At 37.7% G+C, this 19232-nt stretch overlaps 2 protein-coding genes across 3 annotated transcripts in view; one reads left to right on the forward strand and one right to left on the reverse strand.

Annotated features, from left to right (window-relative positions):
* Positions 1-6087, forward strand: part of ACOT13 (acyl-CoA thioesterase 13) — a 13040-nt gene extending 6953 nt beyond the window's left edge. Inside the window, exons 2-3 of the mRNA XM_006182234.3 lie at positions 605-789; positions 2429-6087. Coding sequence (XP_006182296.1) covers positions 605-789; positions 2429-2585 — 342 coding nt within the window. The 3' untranslated portion in view covers positions 2586-6087. The remainder of the gene's footprint in view (positions 1-604; positions 790-2428) is intronic.
* Positions 4952-18419, reverse strand: C20H6orf62 (chromosome 20 C6orf62 homolog). 2 transcript variants are annotated; one of them, XM_006182211.3, is made up of 5 exons: positions 16024-18417; positions 14009-14185; positions 12629-12751; positions 10929-11063; positions 4952-6357 (listed from the first exon to the last, which is right to left on the reverse strand). In XM_006182211.3, exons 1-5 carry the CDS (start codon positions 16150-16152, stop codon positions 6232-6234), a joined length of 690 nt encoding a protein of 229 aa, XP_006182273.1. In that variant the 5' UTR covers positions 16153-18417; the 3' UTR covers positions 4952-6231. The 2 variants fall into 2 exon arrangements, with proteins under 2 accessions (XP_006182273.1, XP_014412676.1); XM_014557190.2 differs by having other exon boundaries at positions 4992-6357; positions 17372-18419.
* Between the last annotated feature and the right edge of the window lie 813 nt (positions 18420-19232).

Below are 19232 nucleotides of genomic sequence, written 5' to 3' on the forward strand. Positions count from 1 at the left end.
CAATCCCCAGTACCTCCATTAAAAAGTAAAATTAAAAAATTAAGGTGATTTAAAATAAATAAAAGCAGCTATTTAACTTTGCTGGATTCTATTGAACTTTTTATTAAAGTGGGTTTGTGGTATAAGCTTACTAATTCTAGCAACTCATTGAATTACTGAATTTCTTCCAGTTTTTTCTTAAAATTGTTTTAAACTGTTCATTATGAGGTCATTTAAAAAATTACACTGTGCAAAAACTAGGAAGCATCCAGATTAAACCTATAGTTGGTTGACAGATCACATGGACCAGCTGACTTTGCTGGTGCAAAATTTCTGAGACATTAAGAGATGCCAGGTTGTTGTACTTAAGGCTGAAAAGCTCAGATGGAATATTTGATTTCTGCAAAGGAGTGCAGATTAACAAAACTAATCCTATTTTTCCCTAAATATTCCCTTTTCTCTAAAAACCATTTACATTAGACTTAATTTCTATCATAAAGAGATTGGTAACTTTTTGAATTTCTCAATCAACTTTTTGAGAGTATAATCCAGTGACAGTTCACGATAGGCTGTTTTGGGCTTTTCTACCACCACGAAATGTTCAAATTCTTCTTTTCACACATAGGTGACTTTTGTCTCTGCTGTCCCTGGGAAAATGATCTGTGAAATGAAAGTGGAAGAGCAGCACACGAATAAATTGGGCACTCTCCATGGTGGCATGACAGCCACCTTAGTGGATTGCATATCGACATTTGCTCTGATGTGCACAGAAAGAGGACTACCTGGAGTCAGCGTCGATATGAACATAACGTATGTATCCAAGCTGTACCCCAAATAACTTATTTCAAGCAACTGAGACTATGTTATATCTATAACATAAAGAAAGCATGAGGTACCCTTAGCTAGTCATCCTTAACTACAGCTAGATTTGCCTTAAAATAGTCCATGGCTTTAGAATCTAGAACTAGAGGAATTAATTTCTAAATACAGTATATATCAGTAATAAAGGAATGATCTAAACATTCAAAAAGGCAAACATTCAGCTTCTAATATGCATACTGGTGGGGAAAAAAATCATCACATCACATCAAATCATGGCTTACATCTGTTTCATACACTCCTTAAAAGTACCACTTGTACAAATGTCTTATGAGAGCTGTATTGAGTACATATAGAGAAAAGCTTGAATAAAAATCAAAGAAAAGTTGGGGAAACCTTCATGTATACATTGTCATCACCTTGTAACAAGGTGAAAACAATGTCCAGTTTTGCAGTCCTTCATCTTTTTCTGCAATTGCACAGACATGCTCTCATGATCAGGGAACAGAACCCCAGATGTCAGGTTTCACTCACTGTTGTGAAAAGGCCTGCAGGGGTCAAACACCTCCAGATGTAAAAGATTCAGTTCCCACATCAACTAGTACTGCTCCCAGCATCCCACTCAGTAGAGTGCAGGGCCCAGGGGTTTAGTTTCAAGACAATTTCTTTTTCCACCTAAGCAACAGAAAAATGACTTGTTGGAGGGGCAGGCTGGGGTTAGGGTGGGAAACCAGCATTATGTGATGTGAGGGCAATGGAAATAGTTTTCAGGTTTTTAAACAATCCAGATTTTTTCTTAGGCTAACTTAAACATTCAGTGCCTCTTTACGATGGAAATAAAATTCAGGGTGCAGTAAGCAAATCACAGGACAAAATGCAAATGGTCTTCTGAAATTAAGATCTGCTCATGGCAATGGGGGGCATACTCAGCAGTCCTTATCTTATTCCACGTGATGACGGTTAAGACCAGTTGATGACTCTGCTTTGCCTTAAGAGCCTCTATTTAGGAGCAGAGATCTTCCAACCTAGCACTGCATTTCATGATCTTCTAAGATACTGCTGCTTTTACAACGCTGAAGAATTTTTAATAAGCCAAACAAAATTTTGGCCTTTCCAAGTAAGTGTTGCCAAAGTATTGGCCACCATCAAGAACTGCCTGAGTTTCAAAAGGGCCTCATACTAATACCTTATAGTTCTTCTATTAAGTCATTTTAGAGTTCAGTAAATTCTGCATTATTGATATGACAAGATATAAACACCAAACATCACTTCTAGGAAGTTAAGCAAATTAAATGAAAGCTAGAGGAAATCATTCACTAGCCCCAAATACATATGAAATGGGAAACGTAAAGAAAAAGGGGGACGGGCAGTTGAAAACCCCTCCCACTATTTATGGGAAAAGAAACTTGTGTGGATAAGAAATGGGTAAGCTGTAATGTGTTCAGGACCAGCCATTCAAATTAGAAAGACAGAAAGCTTACTGATATTAAACTATTTAGGAGTATTAAGGAGTGAAATAAGTAACATAAGAAGGCTGTTATTAAAAAAAAAAAAAAGGCTGTTATGAGATGCACACACCTTTTTCTTTTAAAAACTATTTGTTAACTAAATTTAAATTTTTCCTTTCAAGGTACATGTCACCTGCTAAAATTGGAGATGATATAGTGATTACAGCACATATTCTGAAGCAAGGAAAAACACTTGCCTTTGCCTCTGTGGATCTGACGAATAAGGCCACGGGAAAATTAATAGCACAAGGCAGACACACAAAACACCTGGGAAACTGAGAACAGCAGTGTAACCTACAGAAACCCAAAAATGAATGTCCACAGTAAATTGGACTTGAACAAATATTAATTCTCAAGATAAATTAGCATAACCAGAAGCAACAGCTGAGAGGTATTTTCTTTGGGGAAAATGCCAGAGATGAAGTGGAATATAGGCTAGGGTTGTATATATTCTTCCACTTTATGCTGCTTTAGTTTTAGTTTGTAATCAGACATGATACTTAGATGAAAACATTCTTAGCTCAAAGTGTTCTGAAAACAGGTAAAGCAGAGCTAGCAGAGCCTTAAATCCAGTATTAAGCTAAAGAAGAAATATAAATTAATGGTTTTCAGCTCTAAAATGCCATGCTTCATTTTTTTAAACCCAATTTCAGTATTATGGAACTGCAAAACAGATGAACCATGGGCGACATTAGAAAATAAAATTGAGTAGTCCTCAACAAAGTTTGAGGCAAAGCACGTTAGTGATAAAGGAAATAGTCCAGTGGTGTGCTGCTTTTCTCTGATAGAGAATTTATTACTGGACTGGCATATTTTATGGTGGGGATGGGCGTACTATTAGTCCTGTTTCCAGTACTTAAGGGTAAAACCATGCAGATCTTGACTCTCCCAGTCTACAGTACTAGAAAGACCAAGTTCAGATTGTTCAGTCCGTTTCTCAAAGTCCTGTTGACTGTGGCATTCATAACATTTGATTTCTGCATCAGGGGATCTTAGTGAATGTTTCATGACTAAAGAGCAAAATGAAAGGAAGCAACTTTAATAAGCTTGGAAACAACAGTAGTTAAAAATTGCGTATCCTTTGGTTGGATTAGAATACATGCTTATCTGTTGAAAGGACAGAAGCGGACTTCAAAGTAGCAATTAACACACAGGAAACCCAGATCTAGTATCTGCTACTAAGCTCCTTGAAGAAGTAGCTGATTCCAGAGCTGGGGGCTGGGATAGGAAAGTCCAGGATGAATATATCTTACGCTTGAAAGTAAGGAATTGCTCAAGATGAGAGACATGAAAATTATGCATTAAAAAGAAAGGCACTGAGTCCATACTGCTTAGGTAATAATGGCACAAGGGCTCTTCGTTACAACAGAATGCTGATAAATGTGAAGAAGTAGGTACAAAATAGTAACTATAAAATGCAGAAATAGGACATCACCTTGACCAATCAAAATTAACATCAACAAAGAGCATACTGACAGTGTGCTTCTGGATATGAACTTGAGAGGGGCATAAGTTCACTTACATTGGGTATTGGCCAGAATACATAATCCAAACCTAACCATGAAGGAACACCACTCAAATGCAAAATAAGGACACTTTGTGTTTTAAAAATTGGCCTGCACGCTTCAAAAACATCAAGGTCATTAAACAAAGGCTGAGGAACTGTTCCAGATTAAAGATGAGAGATAAGACAACTAAATGCGATGATCCTGTACTGACCATAGGGGGGATAAAAACACACTGTTGGGAGGAGGGTATATATAGCTCAGTGGTAAAGCACATGCTTAAGTCCTGGGTTCAATCCTCAGTGCCTCCATTAAAAAAAAAGTTCAATCCCCATGAATAAAAACCTAATTACATCCCCCCTAAAAGTGGGAGGTGGTTGATAACAAGTCACCCCTCCTAAAAAAAAACCCCAAAAACCAAAACACTATGGAAGAAATGACAACAAAACTGGAATGTGGATGGTAGATCAAAATATATCAATGTTACATTTGAGTTTGATAATTTTACTGTGGTAATAAGAAAATATCCTTGTACTTGAGACATATGCCAAGGTACCAAGAGGGAAGAGATCAAGATGTATGCACCAGACTCTCAAATGACTCAGAAAATATATAAACATACAAAACAAATGTGGCAAAATGTCAGTTATTTTGTGGGTAAAAGTTACACAAAAGCTTTCCGTATTATTCTTACAACTCTCCTAGTTTATTCTAAAATAAAAACTAACTCTACAGAGCCAGACAGCCAGGTTTTAAATACTCACCCACTCACAATGAGTTTGGGCAGGTTGCTAAAATCTCTGCATCTACTTCGAGTTATAAGAGCTTAGAACAATATGTAGCCATGAGAAACAAAATGTTATTTCAAATAGATTCTAATTTTCAACTGATCAGAAAACATGTGAAAAAGCATTCTGAAATTAAGAATATTTTTCTTCTTTCTCATGAAGCCAGACATAAGGCTAGGATGATATCCGTTAAAAGCTGAAAACTGTCCTTGATTCCATTCTTGTTGAAATTACAGACCCAACTGTCGATTTTTCTCTTCTGAGTTTACTGTTTAGCGACGGACTATAAACCCTCCTAAGATCATCAATAACATGTACCCATGTAACTTACAAAAAAAGTTAGCACTTCAAGTTTTGTGTATTCACCTGAATAGTCAGGGAACTTTCACCTATTTTATTTAGGTTTTCATTTATTCAAATTCCAACCAGAAGCTAAATACAATCGGAAACCAGTAAGCACTAAGTTTTACTCCAAAGGAGTAGGATCATTCAGATTTACTCCAATAAAAGTATGCAACCCTTAAGCAAAGCTTTTCTTCATTTAAAAGAAAAAAATAAACAACAAAAAAAACTATACAGTAGTCTTTCCTTATGTTCATTGCACAAAATGAGTTCTGCTTTTAGAACTTTGACACTCAATTTTTTTTGTTGTTTTTTACAATTTAAGGTCCCAACTTTAGTAACTTTTCTACTTCAAAAAACCCTCAAAAGTTTTCTTTAGGATGGTGTAAAAACCAGTATTTCTGCACAATTCACTGGAACTTTTTCTTTGTAATAAAAATCTCTTCTCTTTAAAGCCAAAAAACAAAACACAAACCAAAAGGAAAGTCCTCTACCTATCATGGTTTCTGCAGCTATGGGAATACTTCTCAGTTTTATAGCTGCTTAGCTACTTCAGACTCCAGATCTGCTTTAATGTGTAACTGTATCCACACTCAGCAGAATACTCTTTTATAACAGCAACTTGGGGAAAGAGATCTGGAAATAAAATACATATATTCATGAGTACCAGGAAACAAACATGGCCCAGTAATATATGGCAAGAATGCCTACATCGAGATGCTTTTTTCATTTAAGACTTCTTTCCCATGGTTGTATTTTCTTTCTTTCCTTTTTTTTTTTTTAAAACAACCACTTCTGGTCGTTAGAATCTGACAGTGCTCTGGAACAACGGTGATTATAGCAAAGCTATTAAGTTTTTTAAATGTTACTTACACCTGTTACATTCATTTCTCACCCTCCAAATACTGATGACAGATGTCATAGAGGCAAAAACCAGCACAAATGGAAAGACCATCAAAAATGAGTATCACCTTGTGCTTGCAGATACATTTAAGCATTTCAGTGTACAATAGTCCTTTCATTTCACATTTTTAGTTAAGATGCTGATGCAGTGCAGCAAATATGCAAAGCATCTTCTTTCACACAGTCCGTGCAGAAGACATCTAATTTTAAGTTCTGAGATACAAATGATTAAAAAAAAAAAAATCCAGGATCAACAAGTTTCAAAATGCATAGTGTTCTGTGCATGAGTCCATTTTCTTTAACTCTGAAAGAATAAAGTGGTAAGAAAACAAGGAAAAAAAATTGCTGCTGCACTCTCTGATCTTCTCCATTTTGCTGGTCAGCCCTCTATTCTGGCATATAGGGATGGAGGTGATCCTCTATGGTGCCAACTGCCCAGTGGGTAAGCTGTTCTTGTGGCAGGTAGAGGCAGATGCTGCATAACTTGAAGATTGTAGCTTTGTTTTTTGGAGTCTAGAAGGGGAAAAATTTTAATATCCTTAATAAAAAAGATTTTAACATAACTGACCAATTATCACATGAAGTCAATCTCTCACAATTTATTAAGCACTTATGAACACAGTGATAAAGTATATAGAGTAAGAGAAGAAATTATGGTCCCTATCCATAAGGCCCTTAATCTAGTTAGGAAAACAAACCTTGCCTTACAAAACATAGAAAACCAGAGTAAACATGATTATTAACTAAACAACTATTAACAGAATTTATGCAGAATAAAAATAAAAAGTGAGAAAAGTCAAACAGACTACTTGCTGAAAGAAAGCAGGATTAAAAGCATTTCAAGGAGATGGAGTTGAACAGAGGTTCAAAGTCACATTTGTGTGTAGAAAGACAGCAGATGCGGTTAAGAGTAGACGATAAGATTAGAAATAGGTTAAAAAAAAAAGCTTTAACCATATCATGGGGTAAAGGACTAGAAGACAAGACATTAACAGATAAATCAAGCCCTTTAAGTATTTTTAAAAGGCAGTTTCTATTTTAACATCTAACTTATGGTAAGTGCTGAGGTGCTTTCACAAATAACCACTGGTAGTAAGTGGAAGATGGAATCTGAACCCAGAACTGCCTTCAAAGTTCTTCCTTTCACCATAGCACCTCTAAAATATATGCAAAAGAAGATTGCCTTTGCCAATGTCTGAATCAGTCTACATATATGTAAATGAACCTATACATATGCACATATATTTTTTCATTTTAACTGTTACAACCACCTTATGACTATCATTTACTTAATTTATAGAACACGTGCACAGAAGTACTTGTCCAAGATCTCACAGCCAGTAAGAGGCTGCATGTATATGAGAATCCAGACTCTAGGCATGCGCCTCTACCACCACCCGTTCAAGGTGCTTTTTGGGTCTAGCCTGTATCATACATATGATATTCCAATATAAAGGGCAGAAGATCTCTGCTAGATGATTTTTATCAAATTACATAATTTCTTGATTTCCTTAGCCATAATATGGGAGTAGTAAGATCCACACCTCAGAAGACTGTTGTGAGGATTAAATAGTGCATATACATAGAGCTCTTAATAGACAGTCTGGTGCATAATACATCGAGCCTTGAACATGGGCTTGAACTGCTAGGGTCCACTTACAAGCAAATTTTTTTCAATTAATGTACTGGAAAAATTTTTGGAGATTTGCAGTAATTTAAAAAACCTTGCAAACCACACAGTCTAGAAATATCAAAAAAAAAAAAAAGGAAAAAAAAAAAAGAAAAAGTTATGTCATGAATGCATAAATGACCTGTGAACAACACAGGGGTTAGGGTGCTGATCCTACACGGATGAAAACCTGCACATAATTTACAGTCTGCCCTCCATATACATGGCTCCAGATCAATGGATTCAAGCAACCGTGGATTGCACAGTACTGCATCTGTATTTACTGAAAAAAAATCTGCATATAACCGGATCCACACAGTTCAAACCTATGTTGTTCTAAGGTCAACTGCAGATACTAGTCTATCCTTATACAGGCGTAAGGTGAGTGATATTTAATATAAAACTAGTAATGTTAGTTTTGTTTTACTGCTTTGCTTTTAAAAAATATTGTTACTAATACTGTATTATGAATATGACTGTAACACTGTATGCCATAAAGTGTTTATAAGGATTCATTCATTAGTAGATAGGCTAGGCTATCATGAAGCCATCACACCGACTACACTACGCTGTCATAAAGCAATCGTATTGCACTTCTTTATTATCGATATATGGATCATTGTACTTACAAATAAATGTATTTCTTTTTCACATTATATTTTTTGATGTCTAGTGTTAGTAATACATACAACACCTACAGTGTTTTGCATCATATAAGACAATACTGTTGTAGGTACTGACAGACAATTCATCTTGTAAACAAACAATACACTTAGGTATCAATAAATACAGTACAGTAACATAAATGTATTTTCTTATGACCTTAACAGTTTCTGTTCTTTAGCTTAACTGTAATACAATATATAATACATATATGTGTTATAATACAACACATATAATAGTGTTATAATACAACACATATAATACATATAATATACATAATACATACACAAATAAATGTAATATATACACATAATATATATAATGTGTATAATACATATAATGTGTAATATATAACACAAAATACATGTTAGTCAACTATTTATGTTACCAGTAAGGCTTCAACAGTAGACTAAGTTTTGGGGGAGTCAAAAGTTATACACAAATGTCCATTGACAGATGAATGGATAAAGATATGGTGTACATAGATACACCGTGGAATATAAGCCATAAGAAAGAATAAAGTAATGCCATCTGCAGCAACATGGATGGACCTAGAGATTATCATACTAAGTGAAGTAAGTCAGATAAAGAAAAGTATCATATATCATGTATATGTGGAATCTAAAATATGATACAAATGAACTTATTTACAAAACAAAAAGACTCAAAGACACAGAAAACAAACTTACGGAATTACCAAAGGGGAAAAGGGGGAGGGATAAAATAAAGAGTTTGGGATAACAGATACAAACTACTATATACAGAATAAATAGATAAGGTCCTACTGTACAGCACAGGGAACTATATTTAATAGCTTGTAAGAACTTATAATGGAGATTATATATGTATAACTGAATCACACTGCTGTACATCAGAAACACAACACTGTAAATTAACTATATGTCAATTAAAAAAAGTTATACACAGGCTGTCGACTATACAGGTTGTCGGCACCTTTAACCCCTAAGTTGTTCAAGTGTCAAATGTATACTACATGTGGTGGCCACAACTATCATCAGTTCCCTCATGAACCAGTGGAGGTTGATTCTTCCGTATTATGCAAATATAGTAACATATCACCAGCTTATGAAGATGAAGAACAGAACCTGAGTGGAAGAAGGGGACCAAGAGCACGGAGGACCAAATCCATCTCCAACTAGGGTGGACCAACCATCCCAGTTTGCCTAGGACTGAGGGGTTTCTAGAACTTGGCACTTTCTAAAACCAGGACATTCCAGACAAACTGAGACTGTTGGTCACCCTACCTACAACCCAAATGGAGCTTATGGGCTTATTGTTTCCTTTTCATTAAAAGGATTCAAGCTGTTTGCTTCATAAAGCATTAAAGATATCTGACCTTGATACACAAAAGGGATGATATGCTACTTATTCAGCCAAGAAACTCCTTCAAGTCACTAGACATTTCTATATATTATTAACAATTTCATATATATTCATGTGAAAATGAAGTCTCTACACTAGTATACATTGTTATTAAACAGTTCGTAACTAAAAATCTCTGCTGTGGATTCCATGATATAAGTCAATACCAAGTAACTCAAATGAAAGTACACACCCAGCAATTAAAAAGGAGAAGAGTCAACTAAAAAGGAGCCACCACAGGAGAGCTAAGGTAAAGAAGAAACTGAAAACAAAGCCAAAAACCAAGAAACATGCCACCTAAGTTATATGGGTTTTTTTTTACGTGAGTTTCATCAAATGCTTCCAGTGAAATTAATTTTCTTCTGTAATTTCTAGTTTATCTGTACCTATGCCATAATTATTTAACTTTTATATGACAGAAAATGTACAACCTTGCAAGTATTGACTATCAGCTCCCTGAAGGTAGCAGTATGATTCACATTTGTATTTTGCTAGTACCTTGTACAGACACACTCTTAAATAAACATGTCCTATAATGCAATTAATACTGTACTTTAAAAAAAAAACTTTACTTAAACCACCTTCTCAATGAGGCCTTCTCCAGTGACACTAAGAATTCATACCCAACAGTTTACGTTAACTCCTCCTTTTCTCTTAGCACTTATCACTATCTAACTACATATTTTACTTATCTACTCAGTCTCCCACAATGGAATATCAACCAGTAAGGACAGGAATTTCTACCTTGTTCATTGCTGTACAATGCCTGGCACTTAGTAGGCACTCATTTGTTGAATGAAATGTTCAGTAAATTAAAATGATGCCATCTTTAAAGGTTAGTAACAAAGTATATCTATTATAAATTCTAAGTGATGATATTTAGGCTTACATTGATAAGAATAAACAAATAAACAATGTTTTACAGAATAAAAATCAGTTTGGAATACCTGGATTGCTACTTAAATTGAAAATACCTATTTAAAACACATGTGGAACTTTTAAATACAGATGTGCCTTACCCTTTAGATATTTCTTTAAACGGTTCAAGCCAGTGCTTCTCAAAATGTTATCAATCACCTGAGGATTGATTTTGTTCAAAATGCAAATTCTGAGTACTGTACACTGGAATCATGACTTTTAAAAAGCTCCCCAGGTGGTTCTAATATGCAGCAACCTTCGGGAACCGTTGTTTTAGGGTGAGGCTCAGGATACGTTTCTTGGTTTTTAAGTAACTTCAAAAATAATGCAATGTTGAAGGGACAAAATAGAATTAAGTAACTTATACAGAAAACAGTTTACTAACCAATAGCTTTTAAAATGAGTCTTACATGGTTTTAAAAAGAAAACAAACAAAAAAAACCCAGCTTACCTGCAAGTGCTGTCTGTCAATGAAGAGAAACACTGACTGGTTAGGATTGTTGACAACAATTCCAGTCTTGTCCTTTCGGCTCAGTACATGCAAAAACTGTTTTTCATAGTCACCGTGATGAAATTCAAATTTGGCCTAATTAAGAAATATAAACACTTATAATTACAAACATATTACACTACCTGAAATGTCTACTGCACCCATATGCAACTAATTACACTGTCCAATAGAATATGGTAACCAACAGTGGCTATTTAAATTTGTATTAACTAAATGCAATTTAAAATTCTTTGACATAGGTGAATTTAAAATTCAGTTCTTCAGTAGCACTAGCCACATTTCAAATGCTCAATAGTCACAAGTGGCAAGTGGCCACCATTCTGAATAGTCTCTTGAGATATAGAACATTTCCTTCATCACAGAAAGTTCTACTGGATGACATTTCATTATATAATTTGACTTTCAAGAAAAACTGCACCAAAGTGACTAAATTCTAATAGTCAAAGAAATCTATTCCAATCCCAGCTGCGTATTTTACTACTTACGTGATCTGTGCAAATCCCTTAACTTTACTAAACTTCAGCTTTCTCACTTATAAAAGGGCTCTAAACCATCAGTTAAGAGGCATAAACGAAACGTAAAGCCCACACCTGAAACACAGGGCTAGTTCTTATTCAGATAGGCTTCTGAGGATATAGGAATCCCTCGAAAATTTCAAGTGTTTACGTCCAATTTTATTATTTTAAAAAATTTTAAGTTATGAAGACATTATCAAGTCAGTCATAACCTTCTTTTAATCTTTTAACATAAGGAAGATTAACTCCATCCTCCCACAAAATGTCTATAAAGAAACCCAAAACCAGGTGAAAAAGACCAGGCTAACAGAGAATTCAAGAAACCAGGAAACCTTAAACAATCTGGTATTTAGATACTCAGTTGTAAAAATGATTATTAGTCCATTTAGTTCAAACAATCTTTATTCTCCTTCTACGTCAGACAGTAGAAAATACTAACATGGAAAAAAAAGTCCAACAGTTCCTGCTACCCAAGGTTTTACTACCCAATAGCTTTTCTCATACGCCATAACATAAAATATGACATGGTATCCCTAAATAGCATCGGATGTAAAATATAATATTGAATTGTATCTCTGCACAATTCAAATATTTATTCAACTCTTAGTACATGAAAAACATGAATAAGATTATCGTGACCTTAAGGTTCCTTGTCTTGCTGAAGAGGACAAGCACATGCACATATAAAACCTAACTTGTTTCAAATCTTTCCCAGAGTAAGATGTGGTTATCTGTAAAACCCTAAAATGAAAAGGGTTTCGTAACTCACTTCTTAGATCAGATTCCTTTGAAAACCAAGATTAGGTATAAAGTATTTCAGGAGTGTGTGTGGTACAGGGGAAGAGATTTTCTGAAGTTCATCTATAAATCAACAAATTTCTACCCTAAAAGATTTTCTGACCATAATTTCAAAAACATACTGGGTAGTTAGAACCACTTATTCTCAAGAGATTCTATACGCCAAATGCTTCCTCTTCTTGCATTACAATAGTCAAAAGGCCAAGAGAGACTCATGAAATAAAACTTACTAGAAAGCATACTGCCAGAGAATTTCTTAAATGAGACCCTATTCTAGGAATTTTCACTTATTTATGTGTTCACCACACTTGTTTTAGAATAGAATACCTGAACAGGCCTAAAAGGCTCATCAGATTCCTTCCACCTAGAAAACAGGAGACAGACAATTTTTTCAATATCATTCCGTGGCCAAAGAATGAAATCCATCTCCTGAGTACAGCCAATTACATCCTATAAAATGACAAAAAAAAAAAATTACTTTCAAAGAAACAAAGCCATAACAAGCAATGTCACAAATTACACGGCTTGCCTGCCTGTAGAAATATTTCATAAGTGCAAAAGGTCCATTATACAGCTGACCCTCAAACAACTTGAGCATTAGAGACACCAACCACACAGTCAAAATTTCTGCATATAACTTTACAGACAGCCCCCACCCCCATTTGCAGCTCCACATCCGTGGATTAAACCAACTGTAGACTGAGTAGTATTCATCAAAAAAAAAAAAAAAAAAAAAACCAAGTATAAGCAGACCCTTGCAGTTGCTGCAAATTCGTGTTGTTCAAGGGTCACTGTGTATCATTTTATATCTTAAAACGATAATAGTAATAGGATTGTATACAATCTGAATAGCTCATGACCTAATTCTAACTTTTATCCTGTAGAGTCCATATACAGCCACCAAGTCCAGTGTTCTTCATATCAAGATCTAAACTCATCAGTGCATGGAGAAAATTCCAACTGAAGCTCTAATTTTTTTTTTTTAAAGTCCCTGTACCATTATTTCCAGTCTTCAAAATCAGAACCTATTTAAGCAAAGATGTCTTGGAACTTCTAATATGAATCACTACTTTTTTATTACAACTAAAATGCTGTTTTTGTTAAATGCAGATTATTGAGACCAATTAACCCCTTCCAGACCAGTACATGGTTATCTTCAGCCTGCCCCTGAGCCCACTAATTATGGAGCCCTCTTGTTCAAGTTTGCCCAGACTAACTTTCAATGAGTTGCCAAAGTTTAGAAGGCTGGCATGAATACCTTCAAGTTTCTTATTTATAAGGGGCATGATGCTCTTTCTCCCTTGAAAAAGGAAACCCCACTGAACAGTAATATAAAACATTAATCATAGCAATAAGGTACACCATTATAACATAACAACACCTAAGAAAGTTATCCACATTTTACTTAAATTCAACTTTTAAGGAGATTCATGACTACAGTTAACCACCTATTCTTTGGAGAGGGGGGGAAAAAACTGCAAGCTCAAGTCACAAAAATCTACCAAAATAAAGCCTGAAAAACAAGAGGTGAATAGAGTATGTGGCTAGCATGCATGAGATTCTGGGTTCAATTCCCCAGTACCTCTGTTAAAAAATAAATAAATAAACCTAATTATCCCCCCTTCAAAATAACCCACAAACAAAACAAATAACTAAACCTAATTACCACCCCCCCAAACAAAACAAAGACTTAAAAACAGAATTTACCCTTCTCATAGACTGGTATCGAGGAGCATGGAGCTGTACCACATCCTTCTGTAAAAGCTCTATGGAACTTTCTAAGGAATAGCTGGAATCTCGCACACCTTTCAGGATATTTTCTTCATAATTATTTGTCATGACTGGTATAACCTCAGACACTTCAAAAAGTGCTGATTTTTTCTTCTAAAAGAAAAAAAAAAAAGTGTATTAACCCACCAGTAGCACACCATCTCTTAACACCCAGAGTTCATATTACAATGTCATGTATCTTTATTCTAACTCAGCATAATCCTTAACTGAAGTAATTTTGGTACTGAAAACAGATTTTCAAATAGGTGGAACCTTCGGTTCTTCCCCCAAACCTCTTACTCCCCAGCCACACATAAACAGGCTATTATCAGAATGTTTAACTGCATGCTTTTACAGCATTATGGTATCCATAGCAAATACTTAGACAGTATTTCCTAAATGCTGTGAGAAACAAACACTGGATACCCTTAAGGTTAAAAAAAACAATCAGTGATTTATTCTCGATGTAATTTCATTCAACTGGTTCTACATACAGCTAAATTAAAATCTCAGTTTAAAAACAAAGCTCTTCAGACAAATTAACTATTTTACTCCTTGAAAGGGTCAATTTCCATTACTTCTTCTGGATACTATATAACTACAAGTGTCAATACTCAACAGGAGAAAAAATGTCTACAAACCTAAAAATTTAGTTAAGACCAAGGGCTTATCATCAACTTAGGTTATAAAATTCAAGAGCTGCTCAGGACAACTGCCTGGATACTGTCCAGTCATAGAAAAGCAGGTTTTCATAGGTGTTAAAATAACTAGATAATATAATTTGGGGCATCTAACAGATTAAACATAAAGATCTAATCCCACTAGTATCTTGTATTTTTTCCTAGTGAACTTAAGTTTAATAGCTTCAACTAAAATCTAATCAATTCTGCAGTCAACTTATTAATAAAAGAAAAAAAGGAGTAAATCTGTGATACTACCCAATCTTGGGACAATCATTTCAAAACAAACCACTTTTGAAACCACTTTACGATGCTATACTCTAGCAGCTAAGAGTATTCTTAATATTAATAATCTTAATAGTGGGGAAAAAACCTGGGAAACATTCAAATATTATTACACAGATATCACACTAAAATGATGTTTCTGATGTCAAATTAGCTCATAATTTAAGCACAAAATCAAAGTAGTATTTCCTTACTATTTATAATCTAACCTCAGGTTAAACAGAGATCGATTATTTAAGAAACTGTCCATTATTTTAAGTTACAAAAAAACCCCAAAAAACCCCTGCTTTTATCATGTTCTCCTTGACTACTCATAATTCATTATTTGCTACTTAACCGTAGAATTAACTCTGATAAAGACCAAAAAAAATTTTTTAACTTCTTTTGGTCATTCTGAATTTTAATAAATTGCAATTCTAAACACTTATTAATTAATTAATTCTAAACACTAATTTAATTAACCATTAAATTAACCTTTTAAGTTAACCATTAAAAAATTGCTCCTAAAACTTATGTGCATTCTATTTCATTCTATTTATTCTTTCATTAACTGTACCATGAGAAAAAGTATCTACAACATGGAGATGAAGACTGCTTTTTGCACATAAACATTTTGATTCTAATTTACTACTTTCAAACATCCTATAACACTTTAGACAATCTTTAAATTCAATTATCAAGTTCTCTATATAACTCTACATAAATGAAATTTGTTGTAAAACATAAATGAAGAGTTTTACAATGCTATCCACTCCCTGTTAACTAAAAGTGGATCCTACTAAGCTTTAGAATTAAGTATTTCAAAACCAATCAGTATTCAAGCCTTCCATTCACTATCCCTGCAACTCCATCTATTCAGATAATTAACCGTAAGGGTCAAAGTTATAGTAGACAGATGTAGACTTTTGCCAACGACTCTTTAACCTAACAACTTTATACACTTACAAAAATCACTTGTGCTAATTCACATTAAGAACTTTAAATTACCTTCTCCTTGAATACAAAGGCAATATACATCTTGAAGTCAAACTGGTCAGCTAGAGATTCTTTTTTCTTTCTAAGCTGAGCACGTAGTCTGTTCAGAGCTTGTTTCTTCCGGGAGTTTGGGTCCCCCATTTTTGAAATACAGGTGGTACTAAAGCCTTTGGAAATTGTCACTAAACTATGGGCACTTTTTCTTAAGACTCAAGTACAACAGAAACAAGTCATTTTTTTTCCTGCTAATATGATTGAATAGCTAAAATCACGACTGTAACCCAAAAACTGCACCTTCTGGCAATATTAGCAGACTGTCATATTACAGGGGCAAGAAACAAAAGCTGCTGTCCAGTCATGTCTGGACAATAACGTTTGGGGTTGGATGGGAAAAAGGAAGGGGAGGAAGGAAAGAAAGAGGAGAAAATACTTGAACTAATTTTTTGGAAAACACATTTGGCTTAACTGCCAAAATAAAGGTGGGGGAAATGAAAAAACTATTATCAGGATTTAGGTGTGCAATAAAACACAGCTGACACCAGTCCAATCCTTAAAATCCATCCGGATTTTTTTCCCCTTTTTTTAGAGAAAGGATTATGAAAAGGAGTGGGAAGGGGGAAATGTGATTCCTTGCTTTCCAAATACCAAAAAAGAAAAAAAAGGGAAAAAAAAAACCCCACCAAAATAACCCCCCCAAAACACCAAAAACAGGGTAGGTGAATGAAACTGAAATATCCAATTGGATTTTACCCAGCCAGATCCATGGCTGTAGTACCTAATTCTTAGTTATTTCAGATTTCACTATTGCTATGTATTGTCAGTGCTTGTTATTGATTACACTTGGTGGTGAGCAAAGAGAAAAGTGCAAAATCGGTAGAGAAGGAAGGGGAGAGGTACAGGGTTTCCCTGCAATCAACTACAGTGTATACCGGGGGCGGGCAGCTGTTGCCCAAAGGAGCCATGAGAAAAAACAGCGGAGTCATTACCAACTTCCCCATCACCCACATTTTCACCCTCAGGCGGCTGCTAATGCTGCTGCCAAGGAGAATCATGATGGCAGAGGGAAAGGGGGTATATAATACGATGTAATAATGATTCCGGCTCTGTGGTTAGACCTGATTAATGCCCGGGACCCCAACACCCCCAGTCCTGCAATGAGTCTTACATTCCCCGAGGGAGCCTTCCCTATGAGTTTGCCCCCGTGCAAGATCGTGGGGAGTGCGACTTATCTTCTTGTGAGCATGGCTGAGGCAAAGGTGGCGGGTTCTTTTCCCAAATCCCAGGCCGTGCCCGGGGACCACCTGTCTTCCACCCCCCCAGGTCCCACCCCCACCCTTTGCCTTCAGCGGCAGCGACTCACTCGCACCACGGGAGACACTGGATCACTCGGGTTTTCACTCATTTCATCGTGGAAACAATCCCCGCCCGGGTAGAGGAGGCGGGAAAGGGTAAATGGGAAGGATCAGTGAGAAGAAAAGAAAATAGTTGCGTTAATATTAAATTACTTTTTAAAGTATGCCCACCCCACCCCCCAAGAAAAAAAAAATTAAGTTCCCAGATTGCGGATTCAGCTCGCTCTCACGTTGAACAGACCATGTTTCCCGAGTTTGGATTGTTTAGGGCGGGGTCGTTAGTTGGTCTCCCAAAAGGGCAGAGGGTGGACTCGACGCGGCTGGGGCGGGGGTGGGTGACGGGGAAATCCCCTCCCTGTCCCCGCGGAGACCGGGACTCACTGACCGACTCTCGGGCGGGGTTCGGGCCCTCTAGCCGCAGCCTGCGGGCGGAGCGGTGGCGGCGGCGGCGGCGGAAGAGAAGGCGGCGGCGGGGGCGCTGCTCGCAGCACGGGCAGGAGCCATGTCAAGAGAAAACCACCAGCCAACTGAGCCCCTCCATCCCCGCTGCAGTGCGCACTGTGACCGGGCCGCCCGCGCTGCTGCCGCCGCTCAGCCCCCACCTGGGACCCATAGTCTGGCTCGGCGCCCCGGGCGGCGGCGGAGGGGAAGGACGCGGAGACGGCGAGAGAAAGAGAGGAGGAAGGAACGAGGAGGAAGAGGGGGGTCGGATTTGAACTGGCGGCGGAGGGGGTGGGGGGGGAGGGGAAGGGAGCCCTGCGCTAAGGGGGTCTGTCAGCGAAGTAAACCCCCCAGAATAAAGTTATTTCAGTTCAAGCATCTGCTCTGGAGTCTCTCTTCTCCCCACGGGTCGGGCTCCGGCTCTCAGGCAAGAAGGTCGAGGAGACTTGGATGGGGGAAAACCCGAAGCGGAGGGTGAGCGTCCGCGGTGGCACAGCCTCGTTGCCCCCCACCGGTGGCTGCGGAAGCGGCGGCGGCGGCCTCGGGCGCCTCCCGGGTCCGGGGCAGAGTCGCGTTTGAGAAGAGAAGCGAGAACAAACAACTTAAAATGGCAGCGACGGCCGCTGCGTCACCCGCCCCTCACCGGCACCGCCCCGAACTCTCTGCGGCTGCGCATCCCCCGGGCCGCCACCATCTGCGCAGGAACGAAGGGGGAGAAGAGGCTGGAGATGGGAAGGTTTGCAGGGTTATCAAGGAGAGAGGAAACAAGCGCAGGAGTAGAGGGTGTGAGGAAGCTTTTAAAAGAGTGACTCTATGAATTTAAACTTCTTAGTTAATATTCCCGCTTCAAAGGGGAGTTTGAGAATAGAGACTACCCTATTGTCCAGGATGGGGCGTGGACATGGGCGACCCATTCTCCCTCCACCCCGTGAGGGCTGCGAGTCCCTACGGGCCCCTCGCCCCTCCCTCCGCAGTCGTCATAAAGCCACGCCCTGATGCCGTCCCCGAAAAAGCACCCGGATGGAATCGCTCTTCCGGGTTCCAGTCAGCTTCAGACTCGAGCAGGGCGCTGGACCGGGCGGAGCCGGTGGGCGGAGAGTAAGCGAACGTGGGGCGGAGTGAAGCAGGAAAAGGAAAGTGTATGTTGGAAGGACAGGGGGCGATTCACTTTTCAGTTCATTGTGGTTTTATCCCTAACTCACAGATTGGCAGTCCCTCAGAGGGTCTGTCCCGCCGTATCTTGCCGCGAGAATTCATCTCCAATACCTGGAATTTAAACAGCGTGCAGCAGAAGGTGGTGCACGTTGGTCGCACGTGGCTCTCTGTTCCCCACCTCGCCACGTGCGCATGGGGGAGGGCGGTCCTCTAGTTCTGAAGAAGGTCTATGCCTTCTTGGAGCGTTGCTACTGTGACTTGGGAGAAAAACGG

The sequence above is a fragment of the Camelus ferus genome, chromosome 20, assembly GCF_009834535.1.
Source record: "Camelus ferus isolate YT-003-E chromosome 20, BCGSAC_Cfer_1.0, whole genome shotgun sequence".
NCBI classification, from domain to species: domain Eukaryota; kingdom Metazoa; phylum Chordata; class Mammalia; order Artiodactyla; family Camelidae; genus Camelus; species Camelus ferus.

Bases quoted from the DNA above. Each gene is read 5' to 3' on its own strand.
- C20H6orf62 (XM_006182211.3), bottom strand. From the start codon at position 16,152: ATGGGGGACCCAAACTCCCGGAAGAAACAAGCTCTGAACAGACTACGT. The intron at 14,186-16,023 runs GTAATTTAAAGT...TTTTTCTTTTAG, and splicing joins CCTTTGTATTCAAGGAGAAG to AAGAAAAAATCAGCACTTTT. The intron at 11,064-12,628 runs GTATTCTATTCT...TTTCTTAATTAG, and splicing joins AGCCTTTTAGGCCTGTTCAG to GCCAAATTTGAATTTCATCA.